General features: G+C 42.7%; 1 protein-coding gene across 5 annotated transcripts in view; it reads right to left on the minus strand.

Moving 5' to 3' along the window:
* Positions 1-19,543, minus strand: part of syt7a (synaptotagmin VIIa) — a 70,874-nt gene that overhangs the window by 7,302 nt on the left and 44,029 nt on the right. Inside the window, exons 2-6 of one of the 5 annotated variants that reach the window (XM_079346456.1) lie at positions 19,034-19,112; positions 18,819-18,953; positions 15,237-15,404; positions 12,726-13,136; positions 8,794-8,925 (exon numbers count right to left, since the gene is read on the minus strand). In XM_079346456.1, coding sequence (XP_079202582.1) covers positions 8,794-8,925; positions 12,726-13,136; positions 15,237-15,316 — 623 coding nt within the window. In that variant the 5' untranslated portion in view covers positions 15,317-15,404; positions 18,819-18,953; positions 19,034-19,112. The other 4 variants (XM_079346453.1, XM_079346454.1, XM_079346455.1 and 1 more) reach the window with 4 other exon arrangements.

Here is a 19,543-nt window from a genome sequence, read left to right on the forward strand (position 1 = left end):
GGACTTTTGATGTGGTGAGTTGTGTTTGATGAAACTTGGAACCTGGGATGACTATTCATTTGTCAAGGGTGGCAAAGATCCAAATCTCAAACAAGAAAGTTATCTCAACCAAATTAAGACACATTTTCCAAAAAAAGATACAAATAGAACATCGAATTTAAAAGTCATAGAAACTAATGTATTCTCTTCATGATTAACTCAGAATCCCTCTAAAGACATACAGTAAACGAGACACACATGTATAATGACACGTATAGCAACATAACATCAGTATATACATTATAGACAGACATATATAGCAACATGTAGAGGACCAGATGTTTAACAAAGCAGATGTTGTGTTTGTGTGTTTTTAATCTCTCAGTTAAGTAACTGTATCAACAACACAAAATGAAATAAAAAAATAAAAAAAGGGTCTCCCATGGCAGAGCTGGTTCTTAGGTATAAATGTTAATAGATGTTAATTTTGTTATGAGGATAAGGTCAAAGTAAGACAACATCTTGGGAGGAAAAAACCTCTATGTTCATACATCATGAGAAGAAGAAGAGTCAAAAGAGTAAAGAAAAAAGAAACACAGCAAAAGAAGACGGAAAAAAAACCATTCAATGAAAAAAAAAGAAAGTTTGAGAATAAGTAGAACAGGAAAGAGCAAAATGTGAAAGACTTGGCAAGTTTAATGTGAGACATTGGACACAAATCACTCCATAGATGACTGGTCAAGGCACATGGAGCAGCTGACCACAGAAACACTGTTAGGCAATCAACAAACATTACGTAGAGGAGAAAAACACAAACAGGAACACAGAGAAAAGAAATGAGCAGACACGGGATGCTCGAGTTGGACACACACATACATACAAAAACACACACACTGGACAGAAATCATAAAGACTGGAGATAAGATAAAAGGCTCAACAAGGAATGTAAGAAATAGAAAAGCAAGCTGAAAAATATTTATCTGTATAAGAAGAGATAACAAGTATTAATAGCATGAACAGTGAGGTTACGGAAAAAACAAAACCCAAAACCAAACAGAAAGTGAGATTGTTACAAACACCAGCACATTAGAGAGAAAAAAACAGAGCTGCAAGAGAAGATAGGGAATGAAGGAAGGAAAGCCTGGGAACACAAGAAAGGCTTAGTTTGGTCAGTCTGATAAGTATCAAAGAATATGAGAAAAATAAAAAACAAAAGAGCTATGCACACACAATATTTCTAACAGGAGACAAAGGAGCAAACATGCTGAAGGGAGAAAAAGAGCACAGAGAAGAAAGAAAAAGACAATAAATACAAATTACCAGGAAAAAGGAGAGCAAGAACCATGTCTTTACGTGGAGAGCTCAAATAAACAATAGACAAAGTATAAATAAAGAGCGAAGATATACCATACAAAAACATAATTTCATTGAAAACAATAAAAAGGACAAATACAGTAGAAGAACATAAGAAGAGCACATTTAGAGTGTTACAAAAGAGGGTGTTGGTAGAAATGGAGTACAAATTATAGAGGTATAACTTTTAATCTAACCTGATTTTCCAACCTTTAAGCAACACTCTAAAAGTGTGGAACAGGGTCACAAGCGCCAAAGCACAAACTGGCATTGGCTACATGTGCATATGCAGTATATGCAAGTAGTGGTCACTCAGTGAGTGAAGGCAATGCCTTGGACAGGCAGGAAACAAGGAGCCCATAGAAAGTCTGTCTGTCTGGCCAGCATTCTCTGCTAAGCTTTTCACTGAGAGAATGTTTGTTTCATTGGTCGTTTTGTGGATTGCAAATCCGGATGAGAATTGATGCTGAATGCAATAATGTGTACATTTTTGCAGAAGACAAGGACAGAACTAGGGGGTAGGGGGAGTGGGGGATATTCTGACAAATAGACAGACAGAAAAAGCAAGCAAACAAGACAAGCAAACAGACAATCACTTCAACCAGCAAAGGAACCAGAGCGAGACGGGGGGAAGGAGGGATGTTAACCACTTTCACGGAAGAGGAAAGGAATATTCATCAATTGGTGTTAGTTGTATTAGTTGCCAAGGGAGGTAATTGCATTTTCAGGGGCATGTTAATTTATTTATTTCACTAAACTGCAGGCAACGAGTCTGAGAGGAGAGGAAAAGGGCTTGGTAAAACACTAAACCGAGATCTGAGGATCTGCTCAAAAGTGCTCTAAAGCAAGGAGAGAGACTTAGGGTTTGAAGTAAAGCGAGGCACCTCCCTCCTCCTCCACCTCCCAACTATTGATGGGGGAGTGTAGGCTTCAATTATTCATTCTCTTCATGCTTCATTCAGGGGTTCAGTGCATTCTCAGGTGAGAGCTACCAAAGCCAGGGGAAAGGCCTTTTCTACCAGTCCTGCTCGAAAGCACCTGGGACGGTCCTCTGCTTCAGCGCCGCCTCCAGGCTGTTTAAACCAAGCGGCTGGGGCTGCAGAAAATAAGATTATTCCTCCACATTAAACAGTTGAAAAAAGCTTCAGTATGTATAATTTTCAAAAACGCATTATAAATTGTTGCAGAAAGAAATGTTACATCTGATGCTTTTCTATTGGGGTTTTCAACCTGCAGTTGTCTACAGTATCCAGTGGGGGGCAGAGTGAACTCTAGTTCAGATCAGACTCTCCCACAGCTAAGGCACAGAAAGTGGGCTGTTGGCATAGCAACGGCTCTAGAAACACAGACCATACATATCAGGGTTTTAGGTGTGTTTGACAAGGGATTGTCGGGAGTCGGGTAAGGGGATGGCTGCGTTGAAAAGGGGTGCAGAAAACAGGCAAACACACTGAGAACAAAAAAAAAAAAAAGGTTTAGGATATATGACAGGTACGGGTGAGAGCCTCGCAGACACATTCACATGAACACACATATGGAGGCAGGCGGGGCCACTTAGGGTTTCACCGTCCTGTGATACTATCCTGTTTTTGTTACCTGACCGTGGGCCAGCAGCTTGAAGAGAGGGATAGGGGGGGAAAGACACTCCACTTCTAGGCTGGAGAGAGACGCGAGAAAGAAAGCCCAACCCAGCTCCTCCCCTCTTTTTTTTCATTTTCATCCCCACCCCTCTGCAAACATGTCACACTAAAGCTAACACGTTCGCCTGAGACCATGAAGTAATGTATTTCAATGTCTATGCTCAATATCATAGCCGCCCACAATATCCATCATTTGTCAGGGGCCACAGCATATTTCCCAGCATCACACACAGTCCACAGCAGTGAAGCAAGACACTGCTTACATAACTCACCATCCACATGAAACACATGATCATTCACACTTGAGTCAGCCAGTCGTCCCTGCTGCTTCACTTCTCAAACTACCACCAAAAACACTGCTGCGACGTATAAATATGGATGCTTTCACTGTTAACTAATTGCTTCCTGCGAGTTGGAACTGGAAATGAGTCTAAAATAGCATCGTTTACTGAAATCTCATTTCAGGAAGAGGCAACAAGGGAGGTGCTAAATGCTGCCTTCTGTGTTTCTGCCTTTTTTTTTTTTTTACTGAACTCTAAATGGAAACCAGAAAACCACAAGACAATTGAACCTGTACCAAATGTGGATCTTTATAAGATGTGCTTTAACACGCCGTTGTTTACTTGGATGACCAGCCAGTGGCCTTTTGATTACAACACAGCGCAGCGTTGCAAACTTGATTCCTTTTAAAACCAAAGATAAGCTTATCCTATCTATTACCTCCCGTATGCTCTCTGAATTAACCATCCATGACTCTAAGCGCAACTTTATCTGCTATCCTTTGATTCTAGAGATTTTCAGCCATACAAATGTGAAAAGGCCATTAACACTCCTGACATGAGTCTACAAAATGTTTTGCATTCAACGACTTCCTCTGCCGAGTCGAGGCTGGTGCAGATGGGCCACCTGTTCTGAAGCAGGACACAGGAGGCCCAGGTTAATGCTCCAAAACACTCCTCTAACGTACCCTCATCCATCCATCTGTATGTAAGAGGTGAGCATGTTGCCAGCATGTATGTGCTGTCTAGAGTGCTGCCTGCAGCACTGCATAACGCATGGCTGTGCAGAGTACCATAAGTGCTCTCTCCTACGACTCTCAGGGAGGAAAGATGGATTGTACCCTGAATTTTCATCCTTCTGTGACATATGGATAGATAGATGGACGGTTGTTTGAAAGCGCTCCCCTCCTCCTGCTCTCTTTGTGACTCCTTTTTTTAAATTTTTTTTTATTTTTTTTACCGTCTGCCTTAGTGCCTCTATCTGCTTTCCTCTCTCTTAACTGAATGCATCTCAACATGTGATGCTTGGAGGAGAATGGTGGCCACAGGGATCTGAAGCCTCAGGGACAGCCTGATCCAGAGTCCCCCTGAAGACTCAGCAGATTAGTCAGGCCTGTAAAGCTGCTGTCACAGGAGGAGCACTGTGTCAGACTAGCAAAGCATAGAATAATCAATTTAGATGTTTGTGTACAAACACTAGCGCATAGGGAACAATTATACATAACAGCATTTTTTTATATATCAGAGAAAACAAAACTTGAAACAGATCCTAAACCACAATTACTTGACCTCAGAATGACCTCACATTACATTAGCCCAAATGACTGACTGTGTACAGTAAATGGCCTCTGCTCACATCCTCCACCACATTAAGATTGAACTCCTCCCACTCCCGCTAATGTGGTTAGAGCATGAAAAACACGGTCATGACATTAAATAAACAAACATTTGTATTCATTTAGGTAAAAGGTCATACTCGCCATACGCTGTTCATCTTTTATGTCAATTTAATCACAGTAATAAGCTAATAAATTATGAAGACACACATAATGCCCACTTGGCAAATAACAGAAAGTAAGAGAGCCATGATGCACTTCGTCTTAGAGGCAAAGAATATACATCTATATTTATCGATATCTGCAACATGTATTCTGGAACTAGAAATAACTCTGCTGCCTTACATAAAATGATGTAACATGCATGGATGAATAATTGAAAGACCACAGGCAAGTGGATTGAATGTTAATGTAGCACACAGACAAATCCCGCCTCCACTGATTTGAACGTGCCTCCTCATTGGGCCCCAAGCCTGCTGCTCAGTGTGAGATCTAGATCCGACACTCTCGGGGATTGTGGCTTCTCTTCGTAGCAGCACTCGAGGAGAACCTACAGTATAGGTTCACTGACTCGCAACAGAATTGTTTGAGTGAAGCCCAATGAGGCATTAAAAAAAGACTATTACAGCCTTATTAAGCTTTTTAAGATCCACTACTTATGGATGCGTGAGATATAAACATCTCAGTACACGTGGCCCAAGAATCAAACGACTCAATTGTGTTATCCGATTTGAGCTTTTCTGCTCTTTGATTGCTTAGCCTCAACTCCCTCCCTTTCCCCCGGAGATGTGTAGCCTTGGTTATAAAAGTATGTATCTAGACAACGGACTCTGGTGCAGTCCAAAGCGTCACTCAGCTCCTGCTTCACTTCATAAACAAATGGCTGCTCACAACACGTTCATCCATTGCACTCACAAGGTCGGCGATAGAGCGTAACGAATATCAAGCACTACAATAAAATTCTCATGGCCAGTGGGGAAAACAGTGCACTAGTGTGGCTTGCCCTCAACTATGGCCAAGCAACCATTAGGCATAAAGACACCGATGAAGGCAAAATAAAAAGCCCCTCTGTGGTATTTGTTGAGCACTTTACATACATGTTCTTACTTAGAAGATTTGGCTAATTGTGAATGAAGTTCTGTCCTCTTGTTAATGCTCCGAGAATATGAGTTCCTCATAGCTGGAAGTTAAACTGGCAGAGAAACATACTGAGATGTTACAGTAAACTGTTAATTCTGAGTCCTTTGTGTTTACTGTTTGAACTAATCAGGGTAGAGTTACTTTATGTTGGTGAATGGTAGTTTATTTCAACAGATCCAAAACCGAGGGTTAAAGACAAATGGTGGCTTTATAATATATTTGATGGGACAAAATGTTCTGCTGCACAAATTTGAAATAACATAGTCTCTTCTTTATTAGTGACTTTTTTTTGTTGAATGAAGCCATTAGAGAAACTTAAAGAGACATGTCTCTTTGGCTGAAAAGTTAATAAATCACAGACATTTTTAAGTGATTAGAAGACTAAACTGGTCACAGCTATAACAGGGAACACCTTAGAAATGCCTTATATTACATTTATCTACCAAAGCATGGTTTTAAAATCTTGGTCTGTACATTGACTTCAAAGTATAGCTGTCAGACACATTTAAGGAGGAACAAAGATCCAAGATTAACAGAGACAATTTAAGTAGAATCAGTTACATTACTCCACTGGTTGTTTTGCGAATATTTGCCAAATCAGCTGTGCACGGCAGCTCTTTGATATTTATCTAAAGATCACTTTAATGTTGTTGTTCATTCCTGAGAGTCACATAAGCTATTCTCGTTAACTTCAATCGTTTTGTCTGGCTGAGATATTAACTAGAAAATAGCTGTCCAGTATAATAAATTAAAGCGGTATGACATGAGTCATGCAGGTATGGAAGTGAGTGATGGGCACATGAACGATGTGTTGGATGTAAATGCACAGACTGCGATGATATGGTTGCGTTGAGACGGATGGGAGCCAAGCTTTGTCTCTGGTTTGTGAGCCCCGTTTAGACTGAGCAATATGCCAACAGTATGATTGATTAAATCACTGTCAGACATCTGTGAAGTCAGCACTAACATCACAGGGAATGATATACTCCCAGCAAGCTTATAACTTGCATTTCTAATATGCCGTGGACTTGATATGAGCCTCTTTAAATTAGCTTCCCATTAAAGGGCAGCAAAACCATATATTATACTGAACATCAGTCCTTGAAACAAACAAAAGAATGGGTGGCTCAAGCAGAATTAGCTTAAAGCCCAGGAGAAAAGCCCAAGAAAGGCCAGAGACATCAAAGTGGTCAGTATATTCAAATGATTTTCCTACGTCTATTGTTCACAGATTGTAAGCTGACAGAAAAGACATGAACCTCAGGTTAATCTAGAATATTCCACAGTGCACTCAATCACAGCTAATCGAGGCGAGTCCTGCAGGCAACGTGCTGGACTAAGCGCCCCCGTGGTTCCTGCTCGTTGTTTAGTCTATTAGTGGATTTCACAACCCATTTAAGGAGGTTTCCAGGTGAACACAAAGGCTGAAAAAGCCAGATGTAATGTGCAACGGCAAATTACACAGAAAATTGCACTACCCAGTGGCTCTACCGGTTTCACACTAACCCTGAACAATGGAGATAGTTTTGATGTTCACAAAAGCGACATCCTTTCTCAAAGCATACTTTCATGCTTGTTTGTAACCCATGCAGAGCTGTTCAGGCTCGGGAAAATGCCACATGATGCTCGGGGGCAAAAGACTACGATGAAGCAGACAAACCAAGAGACCATTCCTTTTTATTGGTCTTAAGGTAAGCACAGCTCTGAAAGCTCATGTTTGTATGTACAAAGGCGATATATAAAAGTAAAGGGACACAATTTCTGTCATGCGAGGGCTAAATAAGATCCTTGACTCAATCCAGCACTTGCAGCTTCACACTGGAATAGTGCAGTCGAGATAAGAAAACAGTTACCATCTGTATTGTAACAGAGCCCTCGTTTGAAAGCAGGTGTCAAATTGATTTAACACTGGTGAATGAGGCATAATTGCTGTGACGAGTAAATCAGAATCTGTTCACCGTTCCCTGCTAGCCTGTTTCTTTGTGTGTGTCATATTACGTATCTCCAAATTGTCTGTAATTTGTCACAGACTCAAAGTGAGGTTAAATCAAACTAATTGGACTGCTTAGGCAATCGAGTGTGTTGAGTTCTACCTACGGCTGGACCGACTGTCGGATCTTCACTCTGTGCTGTTACAAGCTGCCGAAAAATAATCACGCCGACAATCCGCGGCTGCCTATGAACATCACAAGCACAGTGGTGAGAGCCGTTTGTTTCACAGGACACAGCCAGTGTACTCGTTTGTTAGTCTTAAACTGTTTCACCGAAATAATAACAATGGTCCATTTCCTGAACAGAATGCTAAACTAATTATTTTGGGAGATAGGGAGATACGAGCGCTGCATCCTTATAAATGAGAGGATATATTTTGGCTTCCAGTGTGTAAGGTGCCTGGCAAGGAAAAGGTTTATTTTTAGCAGCATGTTTATGTAAGTGACTAGCATGTTGTGGAATAATGAGGAGGCTCTCTGGGCCCTCGGTGGAGCTACAGAGACGGGACTCTCAGAGCAGCAGAGGGTGATTGAAGGGAGCTAATGAGCAGGGGGGAAAAAAAGAACACATGAGCAGAAAGGGCTGAGATAATAAAAGCATGGAAAACACAAAGGAAATACAACAATTACCAACTGTAAGGCTCTGTAAGGCAAAGAGACAAACAAACAGAGATGAATAATGGTGGAGGAGAATGTCATAGCATTAGGGGAGATAATGATTACGGTCAGGAAAAGAAGACCACTGGCATGAGAAGAGCCTGCGTTTTGTGATTCGAGGACATTATTGAACAGTTTGTTGTTACTCAAAAGCTTACAACGTTTACTTTCGTAGAAGGCTCCCATTTTCATTTTGGCAAGTGAGCATTGAGCTCTGCTTCTATTTCAGATAAAGGGCTGTGGCACAATGCACTTAAGTGCAGTGACTCAACCAGAAACACTAGAAAACAAAGCTCCTGTCCTCCACCTAGATTCTGAGATCATCTCTTGTTTTTCTTTGATATCACATCCTCCTCGTCCTTTCATTTGCACTCCATTCTCTCACATACAACGAGCACTCTCACACATTATCTGGTACCTCTTCTCAGGAGGGGGCTCCTGATTGGCTGGTGGGGCTGCCTGCGCTGTTTCCTGCAGGTCAGGGATATTGGCAAAGTCATCTTGCTCGGCCACACCTATGGCCAAAGCCAGGACCACCATCTTCCCCTCACTGGCTCGCCGTGAGAAAGAATACAATAAGTGATATAAAGAGAAGAGAACAGATGCAAAAGGATTGGGAGATCACACTTAAAAAAAAAAAAAGGTGTGGTGCAGAGGGGAGATAAGAAAGAAGAGGTCATTTCAGGTCGTATGAGGATAGGAGAGAAGAGAGGTGGCGGGACAATAAGACCAGAGGAAGCAGTAAACAGAGAAAATAGTCATAAATCTGCAACAGCAAATAACATCCCAGCAGTAAGCACTTTGTCCAGGGAAGGATATTAATACGATACCTTAACCTTAAAGGCCAAATTAATAAGAATGTAATGAATTTAATGAAGTGCTGAAAACAGCTGCAGGCTGTGTTTACATCATAATACAGAATGTCAACATATAATAAGGAACTGCTGATGATTAGCTAATGGATGTGATATTCAGCAGCTTGAGCTTCCACATTTATTTATAAGAAATAAACGGGTGTGTATGGGCGCATGCCTCCAACAAACACACACCGAGGATTCTACTTTCTGTATCCAATTTTTTAACCTGCCCCTCCTGCTCTCCCTCCTGACTCACCTTTCCCACCGAACATGGCCGTCGTCCTCTTCAAGAGTTAAGATTTAATTAAGCCTCATTAAGAAGATCTGGACTAATTGTTTCTATTTGAGTGACACAGTGTCTTGAGGTGCTCGCTGTGTGTCACCGTTTCTGGGTCACCGCTCTTGCACTCTCCATGTTGCACTCTTCTCGTTTCATCTTCTCAATTCTGCCCTCCAATCCCGCCCCCCTCCTCGCCGCCACATCCTTATCCCCTACTCTTAATTCCCTGCCTCCTCATCACTGCCTCCTTCCCTCCTTCTGTCACCAGCATCCACGCTTCCATAGCTTAAGCCTCTGACTGCATTACAATACCTCAGAGAATACCTCCGCGAAGAAAAGATGGTGCTGCCAAGCTGTGAAAAGATATCACCCTATACTTCACAATTTCATCTCTTTTACAGTCGGCTGTCAGCTGTCAAAAGCTTTTCTGGCAGCACCATGAAGTCTTGTTTAATAATCTCCTTCTTATATGTCAATACATAACTCATGAGATTTTATGTCTGACCTACACCAGTAACTCCTTTAGACTGATTCCATCAACCCATCCTTCAATTTAAGTTCATCCATATTGTTATTTTCAACTATTTATTATACAATTCATTAGCTTGCTATAACTGTTTGTTAACCCTGTGCGGGTCATTTTTACTGTTATCCATCTTTAATTAGTTAAAAATAACTTTGAGCTTTTCTTACAATAAACTACTGAATAAAATGTTCTTCTGGCTTTTGTAGAAGAACAGGCTGTTGTATTCTTTGGTGTTGCTCGTATTTGGATTGGTTTATTAGTGCTAGTAAATGGCAGTGTGCTACGTTATGCCTTAACCCCCTCCAGGGACAGTAGGGGTCCCCAGTCTCTGGCACCCTTATTATAGGGGGTGGGAGCTGAAAGGTTTTGTGAGCTGCTTTATTGAACTCTTTTGAGAAAACCAATTCAACCTTTCCTCACTTGCTAAAAGTTAATCTTTTTTTCATCAATTCAGCTGCTTTATAACTTTTTTTTATACTACCTGTTAACTGCAGCTGGGAGCCACTGGATTATATGATAAAGGCCTAATAGTACGGTCATGTACTGATACTGTAAGTACAACAGTTATTGGATTCCTCTTCTTCCATCCTCTTGTAAGTATGGGCATTTACACTTAAGTATATTGGAAAAACACTCCAATCAATGAAGAGAACATTAAGGATGCAAAGGCGGGTAAGGGGACGGACACTGACATTGGGATAAATAACTGGGTTTAAGCCAAAAAGCATAAAGACCAATCTACCCAAGAGTACCATTTAGTGAAACAGCTCCAAAGGCTAGATATCTGTGTCAATCACATCAACACTTTCACTGAGCAATGACTCATCTAGATAGGGAAACTGGCCAACACTGAAATGAACTAGCTTAAACACTGGGTCATGTCTATTACTGGACTGCAGTGTTATCCATCATAAGTGTTACTGAGAGCGAAATACAACAATTACCTTCATCTCACATTGACAAGGATGTGCTGTGCTTGACTCTATGGGTCACATTCTCAATGACCTTGATGATGGCATGTGTTGCACGGCTACTGCTCAGTTAGCCTGTGGCATTAGTTCAACTGTCAAACTCAGACGGCCAGCAAAGCTTTAAAGCGTAAAAAAAAAGAAAAGAAAAGAAAAAGGAGTCTTGATAAGCTCCTCTTAAACAGGCTCAGTGCAAAGGGACATTAAACACGTTACCCACATCACCACTCTCTCTTCTACATTGTCATTGACCTTCACTCGACTCCTGCCCTAAAGTAACAATATCTTGTCGAAGTAATGGTGCTGTTGACATAAAGTCAGTACAGTAGGGTAAGCACAAATCTACACACGGCTACTTAGCCCTTCTTCTTTAACTGATCCATGGAGACCATGTGATGTACGGATGGTGCCACACTTCAGCTAGCTAGCAGCACATCCAGCAGACACAGATTTGCAATCAGCATATAAGCTGACACTGGAGGAGCAGCTACAGTTTTTTTGTTGCACATGGTGAAATACAGATAAGGCTGTAATGTTGTGTCTCATGGGCAGAATAGTAAACATTTCTGTGTTGGCCAAAGCATGGCTCCAAAATAACATCAACTAATTGAGTGGGATAGTGTGAATGGAAAATACATTGTGACTTTTTATGACACTGTCTCATGAATATTATAAACTAGCACTGCATCCTGTAAGGACAATTGCAGCAGACAGACTGAATGCCATCCAAACAGATGTTGCTGCTTAGCAGAGCAAACAGTGTAAACATTGAACAATTCATCACAGAATGGGGTACATAGTAGCTCACAATATGCTGCAAGCTCCTTGCCATTTTTCATGCATGTGACGTCGTTTATTCTGAACCACCGCAGGTTTCTAAAATAGAAGTTTTGAGATTTGATTTCTTCAGCTAATCACTGAGGCAGCACAAATGTTAAAAGCTTTAATTGCTTAGCCTCTATAAAGTCCTTAAACACTGAGCTCAGCTGATTTTCAAAGAGACAATTAAAAATATAATGTCATGCATCTCCAACAATAATATCTAATAAACAAAATGAATAGCTACAAAATCACCAAGATGAGATGTTGATCCATCTCCAGCAATCCCGCAAGACTCAGAGCTAAAAGTCAACATCTTGTTTACATGAATAACTCCATGCTTCGTAACATCCATAATCAGTTTTTAAATAAGCTGACCTCTGGCCTCCTCATCTGTATTCATCTTCATCCTCCTGCATTTACATGCTAAACTATTACTATACATGGACTAAATTGGCTTGTTAACTGCAAATTCAACAGGCACATACTCTAAATACACTATTTCCTATAGCCTTCCTTAAACATAAAAACTACACACACACACACACACACACACACACACACACACACACACACAGTAAATATTTGAAATTACAGGCTGAAGTAATATCCTTCCCTGGATATCAAATGCTAAGTAAACAACAAAGGCAAAGAACCGAGTTTCACGAAGATAAAGATAAAAGCAGATTTGTTTGTACTTACACATAGATACATTCTAAATAAACCATTCTCTAAGACATTCAGGGTTGTGCATTTAAGCTAAAGCACTGCTGTACTTCAAGTACATGTATAATGTGACTCTAGCACAGCATGACATAGATATCAGATATACAGTAGAGACAGAAGCATTAGCGTGGGACACGACAAAAAGATATGAATGAGGAGTTAGGAGAGACTCACAGGAAGGATTTGACGTCCAGGCCTCGATTCTTCACCTGGTCCATCATGTAATCCCAGCTTCCAGGATTGGCATTTGGGTGCCCTCCTGCTCCACCTCCCCTATTTCGAGAGGCCCCTACTCCGGCTGGGTTGCCCCGCGCCCCCCGAGGACCACCTCTTGTACCTGCACACCCACCCTCACCACCGTTGCCACCGCCCTCTCCTGTCCCTGCACCCCCACCACCACCCCCAGGCTGTCCGGGTGCAGTGTGTAATTGTCCCAAGCTTTGGGATGTGGTGGGCGGATGGCCGAGGCCTGGGCCCGGTGGGTGGATGAGCGGCTGCTGAAGGCTCTGCTGGCGCAGCAGCGTCCGGGGCCGGGTGGGGATGTGATCCAAAGTGGACGCATAAGACAAGACTGTGTCCCCAAAGCTGGGAGGGCAGAGGAGCAGGGAGGAGAGAGAGCGTAGAGAAGGCCAGGGCCGGCAGAGCACAGGATGTTGAGGAGGGAGGAAGGAGTCGGATGATGCATAGGAGGACGGGGACGAAGAAGGAGAAGGAGGGGAGCCATGGCAAGAGGAGGTGAGTTTTTCAGAGGTGATGAGGTCAGACAGGAGACATGGTGGCACAGGGCAGTAGGGGGACACAACAAAGGAAGTCAGGTTGATGTCAGGAAAGATACAGGAAAGTTCATCCAAACAGGGAGTTAATGAACGGGAGGGGGAGGAGGAAGGAGGAAGATTGGTATTTGAAGAGAGGGAGGCAGGGGTAGGAGAGTTTAGAGGTGGAGACAGGAGGAGGAGGAGAGAGAAGGAGAGCACTGTGAGGCAGCAGCAGTAACAGCAGTAGCAGAAATAGCAGTAGAAGGTGCAGCCTGAGTGATCGTTGTGTGCTGTGTGCTGCTGATAAGCCTGAGTCCAGCACAAGTGTGCCGACTGTGAGCCCCGCCTGCGTGCCTGCGCTAGGTTTGTATGCACCTTACGCGTCTGAGTGTGCGGTTTGCGTGTGGAAGGGCGTCGCGCAGGTGGAATTCGGATGTGAAAGGTCCGCAAGGGCAAGGTGCCGTTCTGTGCCACTTGACCCCGTCGTGGTGTGCGCGCGGTGGTTTTGCTGCCTCCGGGCCTTCTCGATGAGGTTTTTTTGGTGTGATGAGAGATCCCCATTTCCCCTTCTCGTCATTCTACTTTTTCATGCCTGATAGCTTGTCTTCCTGTCTCTCTTAGTCTTTTTCGTCTTTAAATACATGCTGCACCTCTAGAGACATCCCGACAGCCAACCAAGTCCGACAGTACAACTCCCTCCCTCTGTCACTCAGTTTCTACTCCTCCCCTTGATACATGCTTTTACTTTCCTCAAAGTGTTTAAGTAGTCAACAGAGTATGTAGCATGTTTTTGAAAAGTTATGTACACATATATCTTTGCCTTTGTTGTGATGGATCGACTGTAACCTTTTTAATATTCTTTTTGTTCTACTAACTAAATATATCCTCCTCTCTCTGAGATCACTGTGTAACCCAGACTACCAGAATTAGGTCATGAGAGTGCTAGGTGACTTTTTACTCCCCCTGCCATACTTTACCGAACACAATTTTGCATGAGGCTTTAAGTGTGCAAGCCACGATATTTAACAGTCACGAATAAAAGGATAAAAAAGGTAAACGGAAGGTTTTGCAGAAAGGAAACGGTTTGTGGGTACAAAAGAAGAAGCATGGCGACACAAAGATGGAAAGAGAGAGGACGCGAGAACAGCAGAGGGTGACAGAAAATGGGGTGCGAGACACAACACTAGAGACACAGACACTTAGAGCAGCCTGGAAATAGAATCCAATTATAGACAGGGGGCAAAAAAGAAAGATGAGGGAAGGAGAGAAGGAATGAGGAGTGAGGTAGTGATGAGCGTAAATGTGTTGTGGAGGAAGAAATCACAGATACGAGGTGCTGGAGAGAGGTGTAAAAAAAATCACCAAGAACTAAGAGTCAACTGTCTCATTTACAAGACGTTGAATATAGACCTTAAATCATGTCAAACATCATGGCAGCGGGAAACACAAAATCAGTGAGCGACATGCAGTTTACATTTCAGACGAAGTTTTAATTAAAAAGGCTGCTTGGCACGATATGAGGCACTATTTCAGGCAGTGTGTGACTGTTTTTGTGTTGCGTTTTAGAAAGTGCACTGGCAGGCAGGGCACTTGCTCGCATAAATAAATCATACTCTCCTGCAGAGTTATACAGCAGCAGCTGGGGTTTGAGTCAGTGTGATACAGTGCAAGTAGCTTATGTTATCTTCTCAGGATGACGAAAGATCTCCCTGTTGCTCACGCTTTGATCTGTGCCAACACGCTGACCTTGAAACCTGAACTGCACCTTCCCACTGAACTTGGCCATAAAAAGGTTCATTCATCTAATCATAGCTGCTAGGAGGTAGCAACTCACAGAAATAGCAATTGTGATTTCATGCTTGTTCTGCTGAACTGATACTGTATGTTTGCTTTTTTTTGTTTGTTTGTTTTGCCCGGTTTCGTAACTCACTCGCTGGGTCGCAGTCCTCCGGAGTGCATGTGGCCCTGGACGGTCTGCCACTTTCCGGCCTTCACTCCCTCTGCTACCATGCTCTTCACGCTGTCACTGCGATAAGGACCCCCCCCATCATCCCCATGCCCAGTTGCTGCCCCCTTCTGACCCCCTGACACTGCCCCACTGAGAGACAGAGACAGGGTGCGGAGGTCCCACGCCAGACAGAGAGTACAGAGGAGAGGAGAATAACGACAGGTAGAGGAGAAAAATACCAAAGAGTGTGAGAAAGTCGGACACAAACGCACACCCACCCACACGCACGCACACACTCAAACTGATACCCACAAAGGAAAATACATTGAGCAACCGCATGGCTAAGAAGGTAAGACAGATCAGTAGAGTGTTTTGAGGGGGCAGGAATAGTTTTCCAGGCCAAGTGAGAGGCAGGCAGATGAAAAAGGTCTAGGATCCAGTGTGGTGGAGGAGGCATGGAGGTGAGGAGAGCAGGTAGGAGAAGAAGAAAAAGAGGAGGAGGAGGGGAGAGAGAGGACTAAAGAGGGAGCCTGTGGAGGGCGGAAAACCAGCAAATGGTCACTCCTTTGGGCCCGGAGGACCAATACTACAGCTGCCAGCATTCACTAGCGGCAACAGAGTGTGGATATGTTTTGTTTTTTTCCAGTTCTCAATCTCCCATTCATTTGGGCATTTGAGGCTTGAAATGTGCTGCTATTCAGGACAATTTAATGCTAGCAACTTAGTGCAGCCTCATGGGCAAATAAAGATACTCATTTGGAAAGCTGTACAACGTGATATTTGGTTAAATACCAGTGTATTCCTGTAAGGCATTAGACTGTATTTTTAGATCTTAATCTGTATTATTATAGTTTTCAAAGATGTACTCGTCATTTGATCCCTACTTAGTGTCAAGAAGAGTAAACAGGATGTGGTAAAACACCTGCACTCCACCGGAGGAGGAAACTTAACGACAATCTAATCCAATCCTATCGACCTCCAAATGAGTTCAGAAATAATGAGTGATGTCACTCAAGTGATATTACATCTCAAACCGGGCTTCACTTCTAAAATGTCATGTCTGCACTGTAAGCAGTTTTGATCAGAAATAAAGCACTGTAGTGCCCTCTGGTGCCATGACTACATTTCATTAATATGCATGTTGCTCTTGCTCCAGGTGACACAAACTAGAAAAAAGGCACAGAGGAGGTTGTCACCTGGTGTGTACGTGTGAGACACAAGGAGGAGGAGGATGGTGCTTTGAGTTTGTATCATGTCCCTTTGAAGGTCACCTTTCACATTTAGTTCGGACCAATTGACCTGACAGAGCACGTGGATAAGTAATCAATCACTGCAGCAGCCAGAATGACACAGCTGGAACAACAGTCAACACGGTAGACATGGGCCTCATATATTGAGTCAGACACAAGGTGAACATCCCTAATCTTTATTAAAAGGAGGATCCCTTAAATAACTTGGCCCATAAATCACGATGAGTATTTACAGGAATATCCCTTTAAGTCATCAATCATTTTTTGACTGAAGGAAGAATTAATTTACAAAGAAATACAGCTATATATTCCTTTGACTGTTTGTATCTCCAAGCTATGAGATTGATTAGCTACAGCCAAATATATTGAAGTTATTACCAACCAAGCCTGATAGCTACATCTCGAATGTTATGTTAAGCCAACAAAACGTTTTTTTCCAACTTCGGTCAACATTCAAGTTCAATCATGAAAATCAAATCGCCAAGAATCTCTGCAAGTCCTCAAAGATGGACATTGATCTAGCAGCTAAGGTAACATGTTTGATGGATTAGGGTGAATGTCACTCCAGAGATTGAAGGCTGCTGATCTCGAGAGAAACTAAAACAGGAAATCATTTTTAAGCTGCCCTTTGGCTTCAGCCACGGATGATTTGGTAGGCGTCAAGAGGCCGTCCTTATTTTCTCGCTAAAGGTAAAAATTGTTGAAACTGTTTTTCCTTTAAATTCATCAATTCGTTTTTCATCGCCCACACACCACTGATAAAAAAAATATATTTTTTCATCAGTGCAGGTGAAATAACATCATTTTCATACCACTGGATTTGAGAGAAACTTGTGAAGGCTGGACTTGATGAAAACAGCTTTACAGACAAACAACAACCTTGAGATTTTTTCTTTCTTTTCTTTTTTTTTTAATAAAAACTAACTTGTGAAAACACGAGCACTAGGATTTAAACTTGACTCTTTGAGATCAGCAGCCGTTCCCTTCAGGTAGGTTTTAGACAGCAATCCATTTATCCACTGCACTCTTAAGCACACTACTGCCTCCTTTCTCCAGGCAATTCAACACAGTCCTCAACAGCTAGGTCTATTAAAGATGACCAGTTATTAGAGAGTTTATCAGACGTATGCCTGGCAGCAGGGCGTCGAAGCTTCGAGTCCTCGAGGTGCCCAGAGGGAGATAGGTATGACCTTGCGAGGGCTTTATTGGATTCAAGGGCTTAGTGAGTGAAAAATATCACTTTTATTGCATCCGGTAAAAACACTGTTACCTTATCTCCCAATATGACAGCAGCCCCAGTTCAAGTGCTCCAGTGTTACTGCAGCACACATTAGATAATAGGTTGATGAGGGTCAGAGAGAAGCCACAGATGGATGTAAACCACAGGTGAACACTGGCACCACACTGCAACCTGGTTAACGGTCAACCCTCCACAACGACAACAACAACACATTTTAGTTGACAACAGCGAGACAGGGAGACACACAGATTATAGAGAAGGTGGGTTAAAGTACATGTCTTAAAGGAGAGAAAAGCTAAGAGGGTTGTCCGTCTCCATGGTTACACCCCATGGGAGAGAGGTGAGAGGTTAAAAGTCAGGAGTTAGTGGGAGCGGGCAGGGCTGTAGGGAGTTGGGGGGCGTCCTAGGGCAAGCCTCTGTGTTCATTAAAAGGTGACAGGGTGCGAGGAGCTGCAGCAGGAATTAGCCTGGGGATGCTATCAGGCTTGCCTGGATGCTGCTGCAGTAATGGTCGGATGGCTGTCGTAGGGATGCTGTAATGTATGTGTATGACATTTTCCTACATTCACAGATTATGACTAATCATTAGTAGAAATTTTTTGCCCTCCAGCATGTTAACATTGGGTGGGTTTATATGGATGTCGTTATATCATTGTTGATGGAACTAACATTAAAAAGCAATAACATGTCTAGAAATGTGAAGTTTATGTAAATTGAAACACTGACATTTGTAGAACTGGCTTTTTGTATTGTTTCTATGTATATCCTCGGTTACTCAGGAATAGAATTTTGTCCTCAGGAAAGAAAGATAATAGAGATTATAAAGCCAGCTGGATTTAATAACATTATTGCAACATTATAAAATTGTCGTTAAATGGTTCAATTTGATGAGGGGCAAGTCTTGGTGACTGTAAAGCTAAAAAAAAAAAGGGAGAAGGTGTGAGAAAGGGAGCGGTAAGGAATGCAAGTAAAGTAAGGGGGGGTAAGAGGATTAGTAGTAAGGTGGCACAGCCCCTGCCTCGTTACAGCCCTGCTCTGGTGGAAGGCTCTTACCAACCTTGGACCAAGACTCACTTGAGTGTGAGGCGAGGATCTCCATATGGGGCATAGGGAGAAATGTTTAGTACGAACTCCTTGGGTGGATAGGAGCTCCACCTCTGCTGCACTGTGCTGCTGTCATTGTTATTCCAAAAGTCTCTGTCTAGATCACTGCGGCCAAAGAGAGAGACAGGTCAGAGCAACACAACCATGGACAGCCTTGGCACCAACCAACCATTTGCATCAGGCACCTGCTGCTTTTGGAGATGATGGAAGGGCTTGTGTTGAGGAAGAGGGTCGCCCATACAGCTGCAGAATAATTCCTAATTTCTGACCAGAAGTTGAAAAAAACATCAACATAGTGGTCCGATTAAAAAATAAAAAGGGAGGGGGGGGGGGGGGGGGGGCAGCCTGGAGGAGAAAAGCATTCACAAAATCATTTCATAAAGCAGCGTGCTGTACTGAAGCAGAGACACAGAGGTGTCAAAAAGAGATAGGCAGCAAGAGAAGAGGGAGTCATAATCTGATGAATACAAACAACATGTGATTACGTTCTGATCATCTTGCACGGCACCACCGACAACACACATTTTAGTAAACATTCAGAAGTCTGGCCCCCATCCTCGACGCGAGCATGAACACGTGAGACACAAGGCAGAGAGATAAATTGCACACATTCAAAGGAGAGGAAGAAAAGGTGAGTTGAATCACTAATGTCATACAAGTCACACAGCAGCGCTCAGAGCTGTAGCAAAGGGACA

Source organism: Symphodus melops (assembly GCF_947650265.1).
Source record: "Symphodus melops genome assembly, chromosome: 6".
Taxonomy (NCBI): Eukaryota; Metazoa; Chordata; class Actinopteri; order Labriformes; family Labridae; genus Symphodus; species Symphodus melops.